Source organism: Bos taurus, chromosome 8, assembly GCF_002263795.3.
Source record: "Bos taurus isolate L1 Dominette 01449 registration number 42190680 breed Hereford chromosome 8, ARS-UCD2.0, whole genome shotgun sequence".
Taxonomy (NCBI): Eukaryota; Metazoa; Chordata; class Mammalia; order Artiodactyla; family Bovidae; genus Bos; species Bos taurus.
The window spans coordinates 69,638,580-69,664,456 of record NC_037335.1 but is presented as its reverse complement, the minus strand read 5'-3'; the positions used below and the strand labels follow the sequence as shown (position 1 = coordinate 69,664,456).

The window sequence follows — 25,877 nt, the reverse complement described above, 5'->3', positions numbered from 1 at the left end:
AAACTGCACAACATTATCAATGTATTTCCCACCATTAAAAAGTTATACTTAAAAAGGGATAGAATGTTAAGTTTTATATGTATTTTACTTAATTAAAAAACACTGGGGGCTTCCCTGGTGGCTCAGTGGTAAAGAATCCTCCTGCCAATGCAGGAGACATGGGTTTCATCCCTGGTCTGGGAAGATCCCACATGCAGCAGAGCAACTAAGCCCATGCACCGCAACGACGGAAGCGCCCAGGCTGTTCCAGCCTGTTCGCTACAACTAGAGAAAAAAAAGTCTACGCGGCAACAAAGACCAGTACAGCCATTAAAAAAAAAAAAAATGGGGGGAAAAAAAGGAGGAAGAAGAGGCCAGCAAGATATTGGCAACAGTAGGTGCAATAAGGGCAGGCTAAATTCTGGAAGAGTTCCCAAATAATCACTGGCTCAAGATACTTCCACCAAGTAGATTCTCCCAATTCTGCTAAGACAAGGGAAGTGAAAGTGGAACTGAGAAGCAGAAAGAACCTATACACTCACACATGGTAAAGCTGGCTGCTTCCAACTTTTGATTCCAAAGGTAACACTGTGGCCCTTCTGTCTTCAGAGTCAGATACCAGTCAGACCAGGCTGGTAATCACAGCCACAGCCAGAGACACATCAGAAGCAACAGGGGCTGCATCAACTACAGCTGAGTTTAATTTTCTCCAACCTCAGGCCAAATCACAGATAAACTCAACATCAGGTGATTACTAATCATGAGCGCTAAAAGCTACAGCAAGTGTCAAGAACAGCTTAGCTTTGATTTTCACACGTGAATGGAAAGCGACCCTGGCACTCAGACTCACATGTCAGGCTTCAGTGGTCCATGAGACATCCCAGTACTAGAGGAGCCTCACAGGCAGCGGGAGATGTGGTCCCGGAGCTCTGACGAATGCTATGGGCCACAAGCAGTGGTTCCCAGGGTGTGCTCTGGGCTCCACTCCTTTCCCATCCAGGAGTCCCTTAGTCATTTTAAGGAGTCCACAAAGTCAAAACTGTTCTCACAATACCACTACATTACTTGGCATTTTCACTATAATTCTCTCACAAATATTCACCAGAATTTTCCAGAAAGTAAATGATATGTGACACCACAATAAATTAAATGCAGGACATTCCCTTGCCTTTTACTAACCCAAACATTACAGCCATTCACTGAAATGTAAAACATACATTACCAAACATTTTTAAAGTAGTTATCTTTAATTTTACTACTCTTGAGTATCTCATATATGTGGAATCATAGGGTATTTCTCTTTTTGTGATTATGATCTTTAAAATGTGATTTTTGTTATTCACATGAATTGAGCTTATTAGTATTTGAAAGTAAAATTTAAAAATATAAAACATTCTCAGTTTTAAAATCTAATGATAATAATCACTGATAGATATACACTTATACAAACAAAAAACTCAGTAATATTTAAGGTTTCCTTAGACCAGAAAATCTGAGAACTGCTGGACTAGAAAAATAAATCTAAATACAGATTTTAAATAAAACCATAGATGAAATGAAGCTTGCCAGCAAGGCCTCATTCATAGACCAGGAATTCTGGGAAATCCTATAGCTGAGGATAATTGGAAAAGCTGGACAAAATACAGAAACATCTATGTGAAGGCACGTCAGAGGAAGGGTGGGGGCCCAGGGAAATAAGCCAACCTTTCGAACCTGTTTTTCCCTTGGCAGCATGTATTAATTTGTTGATTCCACACACGTACGTGCTAGATGGATGTTTGGGAGTAGTGTTTTTTCTAATTCACAGCTTTATTGAGATATAATGTGCGACACCGTAAAAGACACTCTTTTAAGGTACAAGAGTCAAAAGTTTTAAGTTTATAGAATCTTGCAACCATCAATTTTAGAATATATTCATCACCCCAAAAAGGTAATCTCATACGCACTAGCAGCTATTTTCCACGACCCCTCAACCCCAACTCCTTAAACACACTAACCTACTTTTTGTTTCTTTGGATTAGACTGTCCTGGACAAACATAATCAATAGGTGGTCTTTGTGACTAAATAGTTTCACTGAACATAATATTTTCATAGTTCACCCATGTTGTACCATGTATCAATATTTCATTCCTTTATGCTGCCAGATAGTATTCCATCACATTGTTTGTCCATTCATCAATCATATGAAGTATTTTCACTTTTGGCTATTATGAATAATACTGCTATATGATCATCATATACACGTTTTTGTGTGGACATATGCTTTCAGTTCTTTTGGTTTACATCTAGGAGTAGAATTGCTGGGTCTCCTGTAACTATGCTTAACATTCTGAAGAAATGCCAAACTGTTTTTCAAAGTAGCTCAACTATTTGGCAATCCCACCAGCAATGCATGAGGGTTCCAATTTCTCCACATACTCAACAACACTCTTTTTTATTTTAGCCATCTTAGTGTGTGTGTGGGCTCCCCGGTGGTTCAGATGGTAAAGAATCTGCCCGCAATGTGGGAGACCTGGGCTTGATCCCTGGGTTGGGCAGATCCCCCAGAGAAGGGAATGGCAACCCACTACAGTATTCTGGCCTGGAGAATTCCATGGACAGAGGAACCTGGCAGGCTACAGTTCATGGGGTCACAAAGAGTCAAGACACAACTGAGCAACTTTAACTTTCACTTTAGTATGAGTGTGGTAGCATCCCATCATATGTGCATGTTTTTAAATAAAGACTTTGTTTTTTAGACCAGTATTAAGTTTACAAACAAACATGAGGCCATAGTACAGAGTTCCCATATACACCTTCCCCACCAATCACAGTTTCCCCGATTGTTACTATATTACATTAGAATAGGACATTTGTTACAACTGATGAATACTGATATATTATTATCAACTAAAGTCAACAGGTGGCCCAGTGGTAAAGAATCTGCCTGCCAATGGAGGAGATGCAGGAGACCCGGGTTCAACCCCTGGGTTGGGAAGATTCCTGGAGTAGGAAATGGCAATCCACCCCAGTATTTTCACCTGGAAAATCCCATGGACAGAGGAGCCTGGCAGGCTACAGTTCATGGGGTCACAAAGAGTTAGACACGACTGAGCGACTGAGCACAGCTCAGAGTTTATATTAGAGTTTACTCTAGTACATTCTATAGGCTTTGAAAAATACATGTCATTTGTCTACATCTGTCACATGTCATTTGTAGTATCATATACAATATTTTTACAGTCCTATATTTATCCTATCTTCACCCTCCCAAACCTCTGGCAATCACTATCTATTTACTGTGTCCATACTTTGTGTCTTTTCCAGACTGTCCTGTAGTTGGAATCATGTAGTATGTAGCCTTTTTAGATATGCTTCTTTCACTTTATTATGCATTTAAGATTCCTCCGGATCTTCCCATAATTCAATAGTTCATTTCTGTTTACTGATGAATTTTTAACTGTCTGGATGTCCTATAGATTATTTGTCCATTCACCTACTGAAGGACATCTTGGTTGCTTCCAAGTTTTAACAATTATAAATAAAGCTGCTATAAAAATTGTGTAGTTTTTGTTTGTGTGTGTAGACATATGCTTTCAACTCATCTGGGTAAGCACCAAGGAGTATGACTGCTGGATGGTATGGTAAGACAATGTGTAGTTTGTAAGAAACTGCTGAACTGTCTTCCAAAATGGCTGCACCATTCCACACTCCCTCAGGCAATGATGAGAGATTGCTCTACATCCTCACCAGCATTTGGTGGTGTCAGTTATTGGACTTTGGCTATTCTGAAAGATGTGCAGTGGCACCTTGTTTAAATTTGGCATTCCCTAATATTATATTGCAGAGAAGGCAATGGCACCCCATTCCAGTACTCTTGCCTGGAAAATCCCATGGACGGAGGAGCCTGGTGGGCTGCAGTCCATGGGGTCGCTAAGAGTCGGACACGACTGAGCGACTTCACTTTCACTTTTCACTTTCATGCACTGGAGAAGGAAATGGCAACCCACTCCAGTGTTCTTGCCTGGAGAATCCCAGGGATGGGGGGAGCCTGATGGGCTGCCATCTATGGGGTCGCACAGAGTCGGACACGACTGAAGTGACTTAGCAGCAGCAGCAGCAATATTATACTGAGTATCTCTGCATATACTTATTTGCCATCTGTATATGTTCTTTGATGACAAGTCTGTTCAAGTCTTTTGCACATCTTATTACTTCTGAGTTTTTAATAATTCTGTTTTTTAAGTAACAGGACTTTATCAGATATGTGTTTCACAAGTATTTCCTCTGAATATGTAGCTTCTTTTCATTCTCTTAGTGTCTTTCACAGAAGTTTTTTAAAATTTTAATTAAGTTCTGTTCATCAGTTCTTTCATGGACAGTGAAATGTCCACGTGGTAATAGTGCCTTTGTATCAAAAGGTCATCACCAAACCCAAGGTGACCAAGAATTTCTACACCTTTTATACCTTTTACAGTTTTGTATTTTAACACTAAATTTGTGATAATTTTGAGTTACTTTTTGTGAAACGTATATGGTCTGGATATAGTTTGTGGTTTTTCTTGTCACTGTTTTTTGGGTTGTTTTTTTTTCCATGTGGCTGGGCAGCTATTCCAGTACCATTTATTGAAAAGAGTCTCCTTTTCCCATTGAAATGCCCCTGTCCTTTTATCAAAGATCACTGGAATATATTTGTACCGGTCTATTTCTGGGCTGTTACCTTGTCTTCTTTTGTCAACACCACATCATCTATATTCCTGTAGATCTACAGCAGCCTAAGTCCCCTGATTTTGTTTTTCTTCAATACTGTGTTGGCTACCCTGTGTCTTTTGCCTTTCCATTTAAACTTTGCTGGGATTCTGTCTAGTGCTACACTAAATCTATGGATCAAATTGGGAAGAACTGACATCTTGACAATATTGAGTCTTTCTATCAATGAACACGGGATAGCTCTCCCTTTTTTTAGATTCTTTGATATTTCTCATGAGAGTTTTAAGAGTTTTCATGTAGATCTTACACAAACTTTGTTAATTTATATCTGTATATTTCTTTTTTTTGCTGCTAATACAAATTGTATGGCTTTCAATTTCAAATTCCAATTGTTCATTGCTGGTATATGGAAAAGGAATTGATTATGTGGGTTTTTTTTTAAAGCCATTTAATTTTGTATATTTACTTTGTATCCTGCAACCTTATAATTCCAGCAGAGTTCTTTTTTGTTGTTGATTTCTTGAGATGTCTATGTAGACATGCTACCTGTAAAGTTTTTCCCCTCCTTTTCATCTGTATAAGTTTTACTCCTTTTTGTCTTTTTGCATTAGCTAGGACTCCCAGTATGATGCTGAATAGGAATGGTGAGAGAAGAAACACTTTGTTCTTGATCTTAGGGGGAAGTATGTAGTTTCTCAGAATTAGGTACAAGGTTAGCTGCAGGATTTTTGTAGGTGTTCTTTATCAAGTTTATGAAGATCCTCCTATAGTGCTAGTCTGTTCGGAGGCTTTTTTATTTTTTAAATCACGAATGGGAGCTGATTTTTCTCAAATGCTTTTTCTGCATCTATTGGTGTGACAGGATTTTTCTTCTTGAGCCTACTGATGGACTGTATACAAATTTTAAAATGTTGAACCAACCTTGCATAACTGGAATGTAATGCACTAGGTTGTTGTAGTCTTTTCAAGGGTTGCTTTAACAACCACAAACTGAGTTGCTTGGAACAACAGAAATGTACTCTCTCACATTTCTAGAGGGTAGAAGTCCAGAATTGAAGTTATCAGCAGTGCAACATGCATCCTCCAAAAGCCCTAGGAAAGAATACTTCCTTGCCTTACTTTAGCTTCTGGTGGTTTCTGAAAATCCTTAGTGTTTCTTGGATTGTATATACATCATTCCAATCTCATTTCCACCTTTCCAGTGCCGCCTTCTGTGTATGTGTCTCTGCTTGTTTATATGGCCTTCTATGACTCTGTGATCAAAGTTTCCTCTTTCTGTAGGAATACAATAGTGGCTTAGAGAAAGAGTTGATTACAGCATATTAATCTTGTATCTTCAACCCTGCTGAACTTTTATTAGCTACAATAGTGTGTACACACGTATTCTTTATGGTTTTTTTGTATGTAAGACAATGTCAAATAGATACAGAGAGTTAACTTGGGACTTCCCTGGTGGCCCAGTGCTAAAACTCCATGCTCCCAATGCAGGGGGCCCAGATTCGATCCCTGGTCAGGGAACCAGATCCCACGTACCATAACTAAGAGTTTGCATGCCACAACTAAAGATCCCACCTGCAACTAAGACCTGGTACAAATAAACAAATAAAACAAATATTTTAAAAGGCATACTTTAACTTCATTTCCAGTCTAGAAATCTTCTGCAATTTTCTTAGCTTTCAGTTCAGTTCAGTCACTCATTTGTCTCTGACTCTTTGTGACCCCACAGACTGCAGCATGCCAGGCTTCCGTGTCCATTACCAACTCCTGGAGCTTGCTCAAAAACTCATGTCCATCGAGTCGGTGATGCCATCCAACCATCTCATCCTCTGTCATCCCTTTCTCCTCCCGCCTTCAATTCTTCCCAGCATCAAGGTCTTTTCCAGTGAGTCAGTTCTTCACATCAGGTTGCCAAAGAATTGGAGTTTCAGCTTCAGCATCAGTCCTTCCAATGAATATTCAGGACTGATTTCTTTTAGGATTGACTGGCTGGATCTCCTTGCAGTCCAAATGACTCTCAAGAGTTTTCTCCAACACAACAGTTCAAAAGCATCAATTCTTCGGACTCAACCTTCTTTATAGTCCCAACTCTCACATCCATACATGACTACTAGAAAAACCATAGCTTTGACTAAACGGACTTTTGTTGGAAGCTGTCTAGGTTTGACATAGCTTTTCTTCCAAGGAGTAAGCATCTTTTAATTTCATGGCTGCAGTCACCATGGGCAGTGATTTGGGAGCCCAAGAAAATAAACACTATTTCCATTGTTTCCCCAGGTATTTGCCATGAAGTGATGGGACTGGATGCCATGATCTTAGTTTTTTGAATGTTGAGTTTTAAACCAGCTTTTTCACTCTCCTCTTTCACTTTCATCAAGAGGCTCTTTAGTTCCTCTTTGCTTTCTGCCATAAGGGTGGTATTGTCTGCATATCTGAGGCTGTTCTCCCTGCAATCTTGATTCCAGCTTGTGCTTCATCCAGCTCAGCATTTCACATGATGTACTCTGCATGTAAGTTAAATAAGCATGGTGACAATATATAGCCTTGACATACTCCTTTCCCAATTTGGAACCAGTTTAGCTTTGGTACAAACCAGTTTAGCTCATGGTACAAACTGGAAAATGTTCCCTCCTTTCCTATTTTTTGGAAGAGTCCATGAAAGAATATTCTTTCAATGTTTGGTATAACTAAAAAGTTTTGATGGTTTGTGCCTTTTTTGGAGTTTGCCCATCTCACTTAGGTAATCTAATTTCTGGGCATATAGTTGTTCATTTCCTAAAATCCTTTTTATTTCTCCAAGGTCAGTCTTTTTCATTCCTGATCTTAGTATCTTGATTCTTCCCTTTTTCATGGGTGCTAGCTAAAGGCTTATCAATTTTGTTGATCTTTTCAAATAATCAATTTTTGGTCACACTGATTTTCTCCGTTGTTTCTCAGTGTTCCAGTTCACTTATCTATGCTATAACCTCTATCAATTTTTTCCTTCTTGCTTTGAGCTTAGTTTGCTCTTCTTTTTCTAGTTTTTAAGATGGAACTTGGGTTGTTTTGAGATTTTTCTTATTTAATATAGGTGGCTCAGACGGTAAAGCATCTGCCTACAATGCAGGAGATGTTCGATCCCTGGGTTGGGAAGACCCCCTGGAGAAGGAAATGGCAACCCACTCCAGTACTCTTGCCTGGAAAATCCCATGGATGGAGAATCCTGGTAGGCTACAGTCCATGGGGTAGCACAGAGTCGGACATGACTGAGAGATTTCACTCACTCACTCACTCACTCATTTACAGCTATACATTTTCTTCTAACTACTGCTTTACATACATCCACAAGTTTTGGTATGTTTTATTTTCATTTATCTCAAATTGTTTCCTAATTACCCCTTTGATTTCTTCTTTGACCTCTTGGTTATTTAAGAGTATTGTTTAATTTCCATATAGTTGTGACTTCCCCAAATGTCCCTTGTATTAACTTCTAATTTCATGCTAGTTGTGGTTTCAGACCATATTTTGCAGTTTTAATTTTTTTAAATGTACTGAGTCTTGCTTTACATACATTCTATCACAGAGAATGTGTCACGTACATTTGCGAAGAATGGGAGTTCTGTTGTTGGGTGCTCTGTAAATGTCTGTTACGTTGAGTTAGATCACAGAATTGTTCAAATATTCTATTTCCTTGTTGATCTTATTTCTACTTGTTCTATCCATTACTGAAAATGGAATTTTGAAATCTCCATCTATTAATGAATTGTCTATTTCTCTTTTCATTTATATTTGTTTTTGTTTCATATATTTTTGGATCTATATTGCTAGTTTCACATGAGTTTATGCTTTATGATCTTCTCATGGACAGACCCTTTTGCTACTACAAATGTCTTTTCTTGTCTCCAGTAACAACTGCTGTCTTAAAGTCTATCTGGCCTACTAGTATAGCTACTCCAGCTCTCTTTTGTTATTATTTCCATGGTTTATTTTCTTCTTTTACTTTCAACATACTGTGTCTCTGAAACTAAAAAATGTCTTGTGTAGAAAGTACATCTTCATATTTTCACTTAATCTAAGTTACTAATTTATACTTCTGAATGGTGTTTAGTCCATTTACATTTAGTACAATTACTGACAGAGTAAAATTTACATCTGCCATTTTACTATTTGTTTTCCACATGCCTTATATCTTTTCTGTCCCTCTATTTTTCCTCTACTGCCCTAATTTGTATTAAACAGGCATTTTCTAGTTACCATTTTAACTCCCTCGTCATTCTTTTTCTTACATTTTTGAGTTATTTTCTTATTGTTTCACCTGGGGATTACAATTAACATATTACAACAATCTCATTTGGTCAATTAATACAAAGTTAACTTTGGTATTGTTCAAAAACTTTGCTTCTATATGGCTCTATTCGCTCTGCTCCCCTTTGTAACTTTGTCTTACAAATTATATATTTATATACTGTATACACATCCAATTAGATTTATAATTATTGCTTTTTGTCTTTGTCTCTTAAAACACAAACTAGAAGAAAAGTTACAAACAAAAATATATTTTTTCTCTCCTTTATCTATATAGTTACCTTTCCCGGGGCTACTTATTTCTTCATGTGGATACAAGTTACTGTCTATGTCATTTCATTTCTACATGAAGGACTCCCTTAAGTACTTCTTGTAGTCTGCTAGTGACAAATCCCCCCAGCTTTTATCTCAGAATGTCTTACTTTCTCCTTTTAAAAAAAATGAGATATAAATTACAAAAAATCACCATTTTAAAGAGTATAATTCAGAGATTTTAGTATACCTATCAACACTACCTATTTCAATAATATTTTCATCACCCTGAAAAGAACCTTGTACCCATCAGCAGTTACTCCCTATTCCTGCCAGCATTCTCATTCTCTGGAAACCAGCAATCTCTGTTTTGTCTCTACAAATATGCCTATTCCAGATATTTCAGATATGCATGCTAAGCCACTTCAGTAGTGTCTGACTGTGTGGTAGCCCACCAGGCTCCTGTGTCCGTGGGCTTCTCCAGGTTAAGAATACGGGAGTGGATTGCCATGCCCTCCCCTAGGAGATCTTCCCAACCCAGAGATGGAACCTTCATCTCTTATGTCTCCTGCATTGGCAGGCAGGTTCTTTACCACTAGTGCCACCTGGGAAGCCCATTCATAGAAATGGAATAATATAAATACGTGACTTTTTATGTTTAGCTTCTTTCACTGAACACAATGTCAAGGTTTCGCCTTCATTTCTGAACAGGAGCTTTTCTGGATATATAATTCCTATTCAACCTTCTTTTTCTTTCAGCATTTGCAATATGTCATATGACTGCCTTCGGGCCTCCATGATTGCTGATGAGAAGTCAGCTCTTAATCAAATTGAAGATGCCCTGAACACGACGAGTGGCTTTCACTTGGTGCTTTCAAGATGCCCTCTTTGTCTTTCAGCAGTTTTACTAGGTTGTGTCTCAGTGTGGGTATCTTTGAATTTTTCCTATTTAGTGTTCATTGGGCCTCTTGGTTGAATGATTTTTTTCACTAATTTGGGTAATTCGGGGCTATTATTTCCTCCAGTGTTCTTTCTTCCTTATCCTTTCTCATTACTCCCCTTCTGGGAATCACATTATGTTCATATTGCTATGGCTGATGTTGTCCCACAGATCTCTGAGCCTCTGTTAGAATTCCTTATTTTTTCTTTCTTTTCTTCACACTGAATGATATCAACTGACCTACCTTCAAATTTCTAGCTATTTCTTTCTGCCTAATCAAATCTGATGTTAAGCCCCCATAGTGAAATTTTCATTTATTACATTTTAGAATGCCAGAATTTCTATAAGGTTAATTTTCTTTAAAATACCTTTATTCAGATAATCCATGTACCATTTAATTCACCAATTTAAAGTGTAAAATTAAATGGTTTTTAGTGGATTCACAGATATATACAACTATTACCACAATCAATTTTATAACATTTTCATCACGTCAACAAGAAGCCCCAGACTCTTAAACTGCCACCACTCTACATCTTTTACTCTCTCCCTAACTTAGCCCTAAGCAACCACTAATCTACTTTCTGTTCCTAAAAATGTGACTGTTCTAAACATTTCTGATGAATGGACTCATGTAATATGTGAATGTGTGGTCCTTTATGACTGGCTTCTTTCACTTAGCATGACATATTCAAGGTCCAGGTATCGCTTGCTGCTTCACCTAATCTATATTTTTTCCTTAAAAATTTTATTATTTTATTTTCTCTTCTCTTGTCTCAATTGTTGCATGCTCTTCTTTTATTCTTTTAGTGGCTACCCCAGAAATTACAACATAACTCTTTAGTGTATCAAAATATATTAGTACTTTCACCTTTTCCTCAATAATTAAAGAAACCCAAGGCATTGGAATTTCATTTACTTCTCCCAGATGTATCTCCAAGATATAATGTTATTGTCATTAACTTGAAATTTATACACACAAATGAATACATATCCATTCAAAAACATTAGTTATTTTAGATGGTGGGCATTCATTTAAATTTATGCCCATGTTTGGCACTTTCATTCCTATTTTTATTCCTTTAACCATTTCTACATTTCTTTCTGGGATAATTTTCCTTCTAGGTGAAAAATGCTCTTTAGTATATGCCTTCAGTGCAAATCTGCCAATAACAGAGTCTTTCTTTTTTTCACCTTACTAAAAGTTACTTTTAGTGGATATCAGATTCTATGTTGGTAGTCATTTTCCTTCAGCATTTTGTAGCTACTCTTTATCTTGTGGTTCAAACTGTTTGACTAGTTCACTATTTGTCAATTTGTCAATCCTTGAAGATAAGTGTTCTTGTTTTCCTTAACAGGTGTGTATATACATAATATGTCTTAACAGGGGCTGCTGCTGTTGCTGCTAAGTTGCTTCAGTCGTGTCTGACTCTGCGATCCCAAAGACGGCAGCCCACCAGGCTCCCCCGTCCCTGGGATTCTCCAGGCAAGAACACTGGAGTGGGTTGCCACTTCCTTCTCCAATGCATGAAAGTGAAAAGTGAAAGTGAAGTCGCTCAGTCGTGTCCGACTCTTAGCGACCCCATGGACTGAGGCCCACCAGGCTCCTCCGTCCATGGGATTTTCAAGGCAAGAGTACTGGAGTGTGTTGCCATTGCCTTCTCTGTAACAGGTGCATATATATGTATGTCTTTACTTTCAACAGTTTTATTATAATGTGCCTGCTGTTGCTGGTACTAAGTCACTTCAGTCGTGTCCAACTCTGTGTGACCCCATAGACAGCAGCCCACCAGGCTCCCCCATCCCTGGGATTCTCCAGGCAAGAACACTGGAGTGGGTTGCCATTTCCTTCTCCAATGCATGAAAGTGAAGAGTGAAAGTGAAGAGTGAAAGGGAAGTCGCTCAGTCATGTCCGACTCTTTGCGACCCCATGGACTGCAGCCCACCAGGCTCCTCTATCCATGGGACTTTCCAGGCAAGAGTACTGGAGTGGGGTGCCATCGCCTTCTCCGATAATGTGCCTAAGTGCACTTTTTATATCTTGCTTGGGATTTGACAGATTTCTTGTCTCTATGACTTGATGTGTTTTCTATCACTTTTAGAATGTTCTTTACCATTGTCTTTTCTGCCCTCTATTCTCACTTACCTCCTTCTAGGCCACTTATGTGTGTATTATATTTTAACTCCGTAACTCCCATGTCTGTTGCCTTGTTGTATTTTCTAATCCTCTGTATCTCTGTGAAATTTATTTTTTTATCTATATTTTAATGGTCTCTCTATTTCCTCAATTAAGCCTAAACTAAGATTACCCATTGTTATGCACAAAGATATGTTTCTCCAAAATTTGTGTGTTGAAGACCTAATCCACTATACCCAGAATGTGACTGTACTTGGAATATCTATTTAAAGAGGTTATTCAGTTTAAATGAGGTCACAGGGGTGGGCCCTCATCAAATATGACTGGTGTCTTTCTAATAAGAAGGGACTGGTACACAGACATACATGGGGTGAATATTATGTGACACAGAGAGAAGACAGCCATCTTTAAGACAAGAAGAGAGGCCTCAGGAGAATCCAGCCCTCTAAAATAGCACCTTGATCTTAGACTTCCTACCCTACATAATAACTGTGAGGAAATAAACTTTTATTGTTTAAGCCACTCAATCCATGGGATATTGTTATGGCAGCCCTAGCAACCTAATGCACCAATTCATTGACTGTTTAATTTTGGTAAGCATAATTTTTAGTTCTATAAATTTCAGTTTTTTCCCATAGGACTCCCCAAGAATTCTTTGCTAAAATTCTTAATGTTATCTTCCGTTTCTCTGAATTTATTAAGTGTAGTTATTTTAAAACCTATCTGATTACTCATCTGGCTGAATCCTCTGTGTATCTGGATCAATTATCTGTAGATCTTCTTGGTTTTTCAGTTCCTTCATTTTCTCTTGTATCCTTGGTTATTATTTACTGATTGCTAGATACTGCAGAAAAAATGTGATGCCCAGGATACTACTATCTTCCTTCAGAGGATTTTTATTTGCTTTTGGCAAATGGGCAGTAAAGCTAGCAGTCAGAGTTTACCTGAATCCATATCCAAGAACTGAAATTAATTCAGAGTTGGTCTACCTACAGTTCTTCTTTATTCAGTCTGTAGCCCTTCAGATTCACAAGTAATGGGGAGCAGACTCCAGATGACACTGACATGGGGGCCCAGGCCTCTAGCTTTTGACTCCTAAAGACTTCAAAAGTGCTTTACAGCTTTTCAGTGTTTCAGCTGCCTCTTCCAGAATTAGCTTATGTCCCTAAAGAAAAAGAACCCAAACGCAGCTCTCATCATCTGTGTTTCAGTCTATTTGTATTTTCACCTACTTAGTCTTTCTTTTGAATTAAACTCAAATTATATATATGATAAATATGATATATATATACACACATATGTATGTATATATATATTCTGAATGCATATTTATGTATATGTGTGTATGTATATAACTATATCAAACACACATGTATTCATATGAGTGTGTAATATTCCTTTTAAAAAACTGAATGCTAACATAGCTTAGACATAGAATACCTCACTTTATTGTGCTTTACTTCTTTGCATTTTGCAGATATTGCATTTTTTACAAATTACAGGTTTGTGTCACTTTGTGTTGAGCAAGTCTATCAGTGCCATTTTTTCAATACATTTTAAAATGAAGATATGCATATTTGTTTACTGAACATTTAATAAGATTACACTATAGTGTAAAGCTAACTTTTATATGCACTGGGAAACTAAGAACTTGTGACTCATTTCATTGCAGTACTAGCTTTACTGTTGTAGTCTGGGGCTGAACCCACAATATCCTATCTCTGAGGTATGCTTGTATTTACATTATTGTTAAGCAACTAATACAAGTAATGCGGGGCCTGGAACGATGTTTTTAACACAGAGAAGATTCAAGTTTGTTTCTTCCAGGTACCTGGAGTATTTGCACTGAGAAACTTGGAAACACTAGCACACCAGATCATCATATCTGATTCAAAAATTTTAAATAATGCAAAGGTGATCTACAGTTTGCTTTCAATTACTCTTATTCCTAGAAAGTAGCCCCTTGGGGTCCTAAAACCAAATGATGGAGGTTTTCTAGTGTGATCTAGTTTTAGGGGCTTCTAAAGTCTAATGACTGTCCACCTAGAAAAATACTTGCACTTGACAAAAGCAGACTGTCAAGAGCATTCCTCAAGAAATGCTTCTTGAATGAGAAAGTAAGGACCTCTGAAAAACCGTTCAACCATAAAAGCAACACGCATACTGCACAAAGGGTCAAAAGCAACTCTTTTAGGGCTGTGAAAACTAACTAGAGCTTGAAAGAATCTGAACCACATTTATTCAATAAAACTGTCTGGATCTTGAGCTTTGTGGTGTTCTAACTTGTTTTGTTATATCCCTGTTTCTTTGCAATAGACCACAGTAACTGTAAAAATAATCCAGCAATCGCTGGAGGATGCAGAACATTCAAAGCATTTGAAGAAATTCTTATCCTGTCATTAGCTGATCACTAAGCTAAACTATTTTATTTATTTTAAGCCATGAAATTAAAATATGCTTACTTCTTGGAAGGAAAGTTATGACCAACCTAGATAGCATATTAAAAAGCAGAGACATTACTTTGTCAACAAAGGTCCGTTTAGTCAAGGCTATGGTTTTTCCAGTGGTCATGTATGGATGTGAGAGTTGGACTGTGAAGAAAGCTGAGCACCGAAGAATTGATGCTTTTAACTGTGGTGTTGGAGAAGACTCTTGAGAGTCCCTTGGACTGCAAGGAGATCCAACCAGTCCATCCTAAAGGAGACCAGTCCTGGGTGTCATTGGAAGAACTGATGCTGAGGCTGAAACTCCAATACTTTGGCCACTTGATGCGAAGAACTGGTTCATTGGAAAAGACCCTGATGCTGGGAGGGATTGGGGGCAGGAGGAGAAGGGGACAACAGAGGATGAGATGGCTGGATGGCATCACCAACTCGATGCACATGAATTTGAGTAAACTCCAGGAGTTGGTGATGGACAGGGAGGCCTGGCATGCTATGATTCATGGGGTCGCAAAGAGTCAGACACTACTGAGTGACTGAACTGAACTGAACTGAAGCTAAACTAAGGGGAGATTTCAGTGACTACACACAGTTTAGATTACCAAGATTACAGAATCAGGCCAGGAAAGTCATCAAACAAAGAGCAACAACAGTCCACGGGGGTGCAGATCTGACTTGCAGAGTCATCAGCATTATATTAAAAACGTCTAGCTTTCAATTAAAAAATTATGAAGCATGCCAGGAAATAGTAACGTAAAGCCCATTCACATGAAAAAATGTAGTAAACAGAAACTGTACTGGAGAAGCCCAGACATTGGTTATACTAGACAAGGACTTTAAACCAATCATTTTAAATAATGTTCAAAGATCTAAAGAAAACTACATCCAAGACTTTAAGGAAAATCTCACACACAAAAAGACTACCAATAAAAATACAGAAATTATAAGAAAGGGGCTGCCCTGGTGGTCTACTGGTTAAGAATCTGCCTTGCAATGCAAAGGACACTGCTTCGATTCCTGGTCCACAAAGATCCCACATGCCTCAGGGCAACTAAGTCCATGCGCCACAACTACTGAGCCTACATGCAACTACTGAAGCCCATGTGCCTAGAGCCTGTGCTCTGCAACAGGAGAAGCCACTGCAATGAGAAATCCACACACCGCAACAATGAGTAGCCCCTGCTTACCACAAATAGAGAAAGCCTGCATGCAGCAATGAAGACCTACCACAGCCAAAAAATAATATTTAAAAAAAATTGTAAGAAAGAACCAACAAAAATTTTGGAGTCAGAAAGTATTAAATGAAATGGAAATGAAAAATTCAGTAGAGGGGCTTAAGAGTAGATAATCCAGTATGAGAAATAGAAAAAAATGGAAGAAAAATAAATGCAGCCTCTGAAACGCAGTGCAACACCATCAAGCATAACAACATACAAATAATGGGAGTCTTAGTAGCAGAGGAGAAAGGGAAAGGGGCAAAAGTGTATGTGAAGAAATACTGACCAAAGATTTCCTAGTTTGATGCAAAAATCAACTGACACATTATATAAGACGTAAAATATCAATTAGGATAAACCCAAACTTAATCTGCAACATCAGCCCTTCCCTGGGTCTCCAGCCTGCTGGCCAACCCAGTACATTTTGGACTTGCCAGCCTCTGTAAGTTACATGAGCCAGTTCCTCAAAATACACACACATACACACACATATTGTATTGATTCTGTTTCTCTGGAAACCCTAATATAAAATTATCACAAAGAAAGAGGCACACCATAGAACCACACAGGAACAATATTTTGTGTACTATTGAAATTAATTTGGTATTAACATGAATGAGACTTATAAAGTCCAACACACTTTCACCATAAAAACACTCTCCCCATTAGGAACATAAAGAAACTTCCTGAACATGATAAAATGAGTCTATGAAAAGCTCACAGCTAACATCATGCTAAATGGTTAAAGACTTAAAAGTATCCACCTAAGAGCAAGAAAAAGATAAGGATGCCTGTTTTCACCACTTCTATTAAAAACTGTACTGGAAGTTAGAGCAATTAAGCAAGAAAAACAGATAAAAGGCAACTAAATTCAGATGAAAGAAGTGTGACTATTTCTACTTGCACATAATCGATTCTATACACAAAAAATCCAAAAGAATTGGGGGGAAAATCTACTAAAGCTAGTAAGTTTGGAAAAGTTGAACAGTTGAACATTAATACATAAAACAGTTAGTTCTAAACTCCAGCATGAATAATCCAAAAATGAGAACTATTCTATAACTGTAGCATTCAAAAGACTAAAATATCCAGAGTAAATTTAATCAGGGAAGTATAATACTTGTACACGGAAACTATAAAACATTGCTGAGAGAAATTAGAAACAACCTAAATAGACGAAAAAACATCCTATGTCTACATACTGCAAGAGTAAATTTAAGATTACAATATTTCCAAAGTGATCTATAAATTCAATGCAATTGCTATCAAATTTCCAATGGCCTTTTTTGAAAAAAGAAATGAAAATGACTATTCTCAAATTCATATGGAATGCCAAGGGTATCTGAATAACCAAAACAATATTGAAAGAAAAAAAATGGAAAACTCAGACTTCCTAACTTCAAAACTAACTAAAATGAAACAATATAACCAAAACAGTGTTACTCTGACCTAAGGATGACAAATAAACCAAAGGAATAGAATTGAGAGTTTAGAAATAAACCCAAACAGCTTTGTTTGGCCAACTGAATCTTAACCAGGATGCCAATACCAGTCTGTAAAGAATAGTCTCCCCAACAATAGGTGCTGGGAGAAGCAGGTAACTACATGCAAAAGAGTAGAGTTGGACCCCTGCTTTACTCCATACACAAAATGTAACTCAAAGTGGATCAATGACCTAAATGGTAAGAGCTAAAGCTCTAAAACTACTAGAAGAAAAACAAAGGTGTAAATCTTTGTGACTTCAAATTAGGTAACAGATTCTCAGACTTGATACCATAAGCACAAGGAATAAAAGAAAAAATAGACAAATGGGACTTTATCAAAATTTAAACTTTTGTGCATCAAATAACATTATCAAAAAAGTAAAGAAACTCTACAAAATGGGAGAAAATATCTGCAAATCATACATCAGATAAAAGTTCTGTATTCACAATATATAAAACAAAAACTCTTACAAGTCAAAAATAAAAAGACAAAGATCAATTGAAAAACAGGATAAGGACCTGAAAGGACTTCTCTAAAGAAGATATACAAATGGACAATAAGCACATGAAAAGATGTTCAACATGGTTAATCATTAAGGAAATGCAAGTTAAAACCACAGTGAGATTCCACTTCACAATAGTTACAATTAAAAAATGGAAAATAATAAGAATGGTAGCTGAGGATAAAGAAATAAATGGTTGTGCAATGAGGAAATTACAGTATTACACTGGTCTCTTTTAAGAGTCCCAGAGAAGAGATGATACTGTCTGTTAGCTCAAAAATACCAGATGTCTGAAATCGCAAATGAACTGCTGTTTTCAGAACCTGATAAAGTTGAATGTAAGCCTAAAAACTTAAGTGGCATGCCTGTGGGAGATACTTTAGTCTTACAGTATAATGATGAACTGGACTAATTATTCATGCCTATGAGGGTCTCTACTAATGTGTCACTATTGACTCTTACATTTCAGGTTATATCTACCCATCACCCTGCACTGTGATGTGACACTAATCTTGTTGGTAAGATTCATCTATACCATGTCTTGTGATAATACTAATGTTGATAATCACATCATGAGAAATGCTGGACTGGATGAAGCACAAGCTGGAATCAAGATTGCTGGGAGAGATATCAATAACCTCAGATATGCAAATGATACCACAGTTATGGTAAAAAGCAAAGAAGAACTAAAGAGCCTCTTGATGAAAGTGAAAGAGGAGAGTGAAAATGTTGGCTTAAAACAACATTCAGAAAACTAAGATCATGACATCTGGTCCCATAACTTCATGGCAAATATCTGGGGAAACAATGCAAACAGTGACAGACTTTATATTTTTGGGCTCCAAAATCACTGCAATGGTGACTGCAGCCATGAAATTAAAAGATCCTTGCTCCTTGGAAGAAAAGCTATGACCAACCTAGACAGAATATTAAAAAGCAGAGACGGTACTTTGCCAACAAAGGTCCATCTAGTCAAAGCTATGGTTTTTCCAGTTGTCACGTATGGATATGAGAGTTGGGACTATAAAGAAAGCTGAGCACCGAATAATTGATGCTTTTGAACTGTGATGTTGGAGAAGACTTTTGAGAGTCCCGTGGACTGCAAGGAGATCCAACCAGTCCATCCTAAAGGAAATCAGTCCTGAATATTCATTGGAAGGACTGATGCTGAAGCTCCAATACTTTGGCCACCTGATGCAAAGAACTGACTCATTTGAAAATCTTACCCTGATGCTGGGAAAGATTGAAGGTGGGAGGAGAAGGGGACGACAGAGGATGAGATGGTTAGATGGCATCACCGACTCAACGGACATGAGTTTGAGTAAACTCTGGGAGTTGGTGATGGACAGGGAGGCCTGGCGTGCTGCAGTCCATGGGGTCGCAAAGAGTCAGACACGACTGAGAGACTGAACTGAACTGAACTGGTAAGCAAATATACTGGGAAGTTGGGTTAAAGCCTCCTCAGGATGTATAATACTGATGGAAAAATAACTGCTCGGAGGAAGAACAGGATTAGCAAATCATAAGCTAACTCCCATGCTAAAGAGTTTTGTACAAGTTTATTTTAAGGTACAAACAGAATTCGGAGTGGGTTGCCATTCCCTTCTTCAGGGGATCTCATGACCCAGGGATCGAACACAGGTCTCCTGCATTGCAGGCAGATTCTTTACCATCTGAGCCACCAGCGAAGCCCAATAAATAAGAAGGGAATAATAATTAGTATAGAAGTTTGAGAATACAAGTAAGACTTTTTAGAGCATATTAGCTTTTTCTTTAAGTCTACCCCTACCCCAAACTGACCCCTCCAAAAATTCACAATGTTACTACTTGGCTCATAGAAATGCAGTAGAAGTGACACTACATGGATTTTAAGGCTAAGGTATACAAGGCAACACATTTTCCACCTGGCTCTCTATAGTCTCTTGGAATGCTCAAGCACTGAGCCCAGCCACCTTGCTTGAGGAAGCCTAAACTAGCTCATGTGAAAAGACCACATGAAGATGCCCAAAGGGAGAGGAATGGGAGCCCACTGTCCAACTTCCTGACAGTGAACATCATAAATGCTCACTGTATGTCACTAAGTTTTAGGGCATTTTATTACACAGCCATCAATAACTGAACAGGCTCAAATAATTTACAACCTAGAGGGAGAGATAAATAAAGATACAAACAACTAACAAAAAGCAGGATGTGATAATCACCATGCAGAATGTAAACAGAAGGCCTTGAGAGAGGACCATAAAAAATCAGTCTAGCTAGGCATGGCTCAGCTGGTAAAGAATCTGCCTGCAAGGCAGAAGACCTGGGATCGATCCTTGGGTTAGGAAGATCTCCTGGAGAAGGGAAAGGCTACCCATCCCAGTATTCTGGCCTGGAGAATTTCATGGACTGTACAGTCCACAGGGTTACAAAGAGCTGGACACAACTAAATCACTTTCACTTTCTTTCAAGGGACAGAGCAGACCGGGGAATAAGAGGCTTCACAGAAGCAATCTTCAAGCTATGGCCTAAAAGACACATAGAACTTTGCAGGAAAACAACAGCAATAATAAGAAGGAAGGTGCAGGAGAACTTGGTAACAAAGTAGCATATCATGGAATTCTTCAGAGACAGAAACTGAATTTCTGGTTTACTGTCTAATATTGAAACAGTATCAAACTATTTGAAGGACACTGTAGGAAATGTTACTCTAAAATGAAACAAGGCAGAGTTCTTGAGATTGACCTTAATCATGAGAAATTATTAGATTTCTTGCTGTTTAATCTTTATGCAAAGGGCTAACTCTGACCCCTAAGAAATGAAAGCCACTTATCAGTGCTTCCTTTGATGTACGGGCCAAGGCAAAACTCAGTACCTCGCTTGCTCATTGTCCCAGACCTAGTATCAGCTTAATGACAGCAATTCTCCACACTCAGCATTCCTTGGAGTTCTAGGGGTGATTTTCAGGGAGGCACTGATCTTGAACCTAAATGAAAAGAGCCAGGGACTAATAACAGCCATAAAAAGCTGAGAAAATTAATAAGCTGCTTTAATCACTGAAATTTACCCTGACTTTTCTGATAAGGCCCTAAAGATTATATTTATAGGCAACAGGCCGATAAGCCAGGAAATAATCATTACTTACCAAACCAAATCAAAGCACTGAGCTCTTCAAGCTGCTCGACAAGTAGAGGCACGCAGTCTTTCTGAGCTGCTTGCTGGTGGTCTGTTTGGGAAACTCACCTTCGATCTGGGATACCTCTCTCTAAATCAGTACCTGCGTGCTCAGTCGCTTCAGTTGTATCCAGCTCTTTGTGACTCTATGGACTGTGGCCCACCAGGCTCCTCTGTCCATGGGATTCTCCAGGCAAGAATATATGGAGGAGGTATGCCCTCCTCCATGGGATCTTCTCCATCCAGAGATTGAATCCGCTTCCAACCTGCATATCCTGTGTCTCCTGCACTGCAGGAGTATTCTTTACTTGCTGAGCCACTGGGGAAGCCCCACTAAATCAGACTTCCTCTTAAAATGATCAGGAAGGCAGTCCTTAAAAACCCTGATACTTTAAAACTGCTGTTCTCCTCACCTCATAAAACTTCTTTAAGGAGCCCACCAGGCATAGCTTCAGGCTATCCACAATCTCTTGATGAGGCATCTGGAATACCACTCGTGAATACCATTTTGTGAGGGTGCTGGGGCAGAGGTGGGGACAGAAGAAAGAGAAAAGATGAACACACATCCACAGAGGAAGGACTAGATCTGAATGTCAGCACACACAGGCTTCTGCATGTATCAGTCACACAAGTACCCAGCAAATGCATTTATGTTACATGTAAAATCACATGCTGATGCAAGGAAAAGATACATGTAAAGCAGCTACAGAATATAAATAATTGTGAATATTTGCTACCATACTGCTTTTAATTGAAAAAAAAAAAAACCCCTAGATATCCACCTACAGAGGATTAAATAGTGCTGTAGCATATAATAAATTCCATGCAGCAATTAAAAAGAAACAATGGACATTTATTTATATTGATATGGGAAAATGTCCAAAATATATAGTTTAAGTACACAAAAAATGAGGAACAGAATATATAGTAATATGCCACTTGTGTGTCCACCAGCTACCTGGAAGTGTTAATATGTACATAAAAGAGAACCTAAAAGTATATATATGCCAAATCTTTGGTGGTGGTTAATAAAAGATAAGCCATGAAGAATTTTCACTTTCTCAATTTCCAGAGATTTTTACATAAGCAAGCTTCATTTTTATAATCAGAAAAAAACAAACAAAATCCCTCATTTCTCGGGGGGAAAAATCCACTACCACCAAGACACAGGCTCCATTCTGAAAGGGATCACACTGCAGCCAGGGAAGAAACTTAAGACATGTGACAAGGAATTGCACAAATTAATACTATAGGAAGAGAGAGAAGGAAGGATTTTAGTGTACTTTTACTACAATATTGAATACTCAAAAAATTTTATGGCTTTATAGTAAGACTAGGTGTTCAAATAAGGTAACCAAACACAACAGAGCCAGGAGTGGCACTCACAGATTGATGCTTGCGACGAAGCCAACCACGGAGCGCATGCCTCTGCTGGGGTCATGGTAAACATCCATTCCAATCACCATTAACTGTTTCTGGGTCAGAAAGCAAAAAACAAACCAAAACATCCAAGTAATCTGTCACCCCACGTTGAACTGTTGTCTGAACCCCAAAGCAACATATGGAAGTAAGTTCTGGGGAGAGGGGGAGAAAGGGTGCAACCAAACTGAAATTTTTAAACACTGTGAACATAGTCAGAGATTGTCAAGATCAGGGATTGGCAGACTTTCTGTAAAGAGCTAATCAGTAAAGACCTTAGGCTTTGTGAGCCACACGGTCTCTGGGGAACTATGTAATTCTGCCACTGCAACACACAAGCAGCCACAGGTTGTAGTACATAAAGGAGTAAGGCTATGTTCCAATAAAACTTCATTTAAGGACAGTGAAAACTGAATTTCACCATTTTCACGTGTCTGGAGATATGTTTATTTTTCTCAACCATTTAAAAATGTGAAAACCAGTCTAAGCTTTTGGCCTATACGAAAACAAGCAATGAACCACTCTGATTACAAGGCAATGAGAATATGGAAAACTCTGGGAGGAAATTAGGAAAATAGCAGGCAGGACTGTTTGGGGAGATGAACTGAATGAAGACATATCTCAGCATCACTCACCAGAGGAATATCTACTCCCCAGAGCTCACCACCCAATTTACAGTTAATCTGAAGTAAAATTTTCTGGGCCACACTTCGAAGTCTGGTGGGCTGACCAATGGTTCGGACATTGATGACCTGTAATACAGGGACCAAAAGATATGGGGAAAGAGGACACTAGCAACCTTTCAGACAACATAAACTACTCTAAAGCAAATACTACATTTGCTCAAGAAACTCCAGCTGGCAGATCATTTACTTTGCACTAACAGTTCTAACTCTAATTGGGTCTCTAGTCAGGCATGCGTGTACACACATGTGCACACAAAATGAAAATGAAAACCAAAAAACCAGCCAATAAAAACTTTCAAAAATATCTCATGCAGAGTAAAAAAAAAATTAATCTCCATAGGAAAAGCCAGCTTTCCCCTTTCAAAGGGACGCCTATACTCTCAGAACCCAGTCATGTGAAACAACCTGGTGACTTGGCTGTGAACAAGCACAAGTGCTCATGTGGGAACATGAAAGCAGTATTTACAAAGAGCATCTGCTATTCCCAGGTTACTCTAATAGGAGAAGTTTCACCAGCTGGGTCTACACACGCTGGCTTCTAATGGTGACTTCAGTCTTTTTGAACAGATTTATCCCGCTTTTCCAAGCCTCAAGGGATGCTAGAGTTTCCATCTGCACCTCCTGCCTAGCTCCCACTCACCTGTGAGGGTACAGGAGTCTGCACACAGCACAGCTTTTTAATGGCCCCGTAGAGATCATCACGTGTACCCATGATGATGCAAACAACCATCTGTATCTTCCCCTTGAGGAGATAAAGTATATATAAGTCAGGCTTTGGAACTCTGAGGGGACCCTGATAGGGTTCTAGTCAGGGGCAGTTCAAGAGTCTGGAAAGCCAGAGGACCTTTAGTGTATAATGGGGGCTGAAACAAAGATGGTGGACATTCCAACACAGACAAAGGTCCTTGAACATGAATGGACCTTTGGGTTCACATTTTTTGGGTTCCAGGCTTCTTTGCTTAGCTATGTAACATGCTATGTTAAATTATCTAGAGCTGGTCCTGATTACCTGACTTATTCATTAGGAGACTTAAGATGCTTGCAAAAGACCAGACTTAAAAATATGAAAGGGTTTCTTATTAGTTGATGCTTTTAATTCCCGACATTTTTTTTTTTGCCACTCTCATTAGTAAACTAAGTGCCTTATGACATTCATGCCACAGAACTTTAACTAGGAAATAGGGAATATAATATCAGAAGAAAGGATTCAGAGCCAAATGCAGAGGAAATGAAGTCACTGCCAAATCCATAAGATCTTCCTAACTCTCTGATTATGATAGAGAAAAATATTGCCAGCAGCTTATCTTATATCAGTATCTTCTACCTCTCACTACTTAAGAGATCTGATATTAAAAACAAGGGATCTGACTTCCCTGGCGGTCCAGTGGTTGACTCCATGCTTCCACTGCAGGGGGCTTGGGTTTGATCCCTGGTTGGGGAACTAAGGTACCACATGCTGTGCAGTGTGATTTTAAAAATTGAAAAAAAAGTAAGAGGGGAAAAAAAAAAAAGAGGCTCTTTCAAAATGTGAATAAAGGAAAGCAGCACAGAAGTAAAAAATTTGCCAACCTTTTATGCTACAATCAGAAATCAATAGTATACTATTCCAAACCAGATTAGTTTTAAATTAAGATCTTTCAGAGGACACACATTCCAGCAATCATATCAAAGAACTTCCCAAAGTCACAGAGAACAAAGGCTGTACACTGTGAGCCTATGGGCTGGATCTAAGAAATGGATGTGGTTTTTTAGTCTCTATAATGAGTCACAAGTCTTTTTTACATTAACATTTAAACTGCTAGGTAGATATACAAGTGCAAATCTAGATTTTTGGCTTCTATTGAAAAACAAATTAAAAATCAATTTGACAATGCTGGGCTGTTATCTGCAGTCATGGGGTTTACTCTCTTTATTCACTAGAGTTCCCTCCTGGCTCACTTCACTCTGGCAGACATCTGAGTTTATGACCCTGAAATAAAGAGAATAATGAAACAGAATGCCCGAAAGATGACAGATAATAAGACCAATATGACCAAGTAAGACCAAGTTACATTAGGAATGTAACTCATGTCCATGTCAATATCCATGAAGATTGTTGGCAGTGCACTCTCATAAAAGGACCATGCCAAGGAACATGAGATGGGGGAGCGAGCGGAGGTACTAAGCTGGACTTTTCTTTTGAAAGCAAGGCAGAATTTATCAGGCCCAGGGAAGGCCACTACAGAATAAGAAGACATGGAAAGTCAGCAAGAAAATACAAAGAAAGGGAGAACATGAGTGTGCTGCTACAGATGATACACCCAGAGTGGTGGATCAAGAGAAAGTCATGACGCGAACATAACCTAATTCTAGTATTGATCTCACATGAACTGACTCTTCAATTCAAGGGCCAGTTATCTCCAAAATTTTTTGCCTGCTTTTGCTCTCTCCTTAATCTTCTTCCTCTGTTTTATGTACAGATAAGAACTGTAGGCCTGAACTACTAAGCTGTGAATACTATGATCTGCTCAGCTCTAGTGATACCATTCGGCTATCAGGAACAAGCTGATAGGCCCCCTGCCAAGTTCATCACTGGAGCAATTTGAATCTTAAGCCAGACCAGACTGTGACAGCTCAGTACTGAATCGTCCAAGATAGCACCTGGCCCAGGAAACTGCTTTCTGAGCACATGTTCTATAATGATAACAAACTGAAG

The 25,877-nt window shown here is 38.6% G+C and overlaps 1 protein-coding gene across 2 annotated transcripts in view; it reads right to left on the bottom strand.

Moving 5' to 3' along the window:
* PIWIL2 (piwi like RNA-mediated gene silencing 2) overlaps positions 1-25,877 on the bottom strand; it is an 82,062-nt gene that overhangs the window by 6,744 nt on the left and 49,441 nt on the right. For both annotated transcript variants that reach the window (XM_059889491.1, XM_015472591.3), the window contains exons 17-20: positions 23,823-23,924; positions 23,132-23,248; positions 22,464-22,552; positions 21,491-21,596 (exon numbers count right to left, since the gene is read on the bottom strand). In XM_059889491.1, the coding sequence (XP_059745474.1) occupies positions 21,491-21,596; positions 22,464-22,552; positions 23,132-23,248; positions 23,823-23,924 (414 nt within the window). The remainder of the gene's footprint in view (positions 1-21,490; positions 21,597-22,463; positions 22,553-23,131; positions 23,249-23,822; positions 23,925-25,877) is intronic.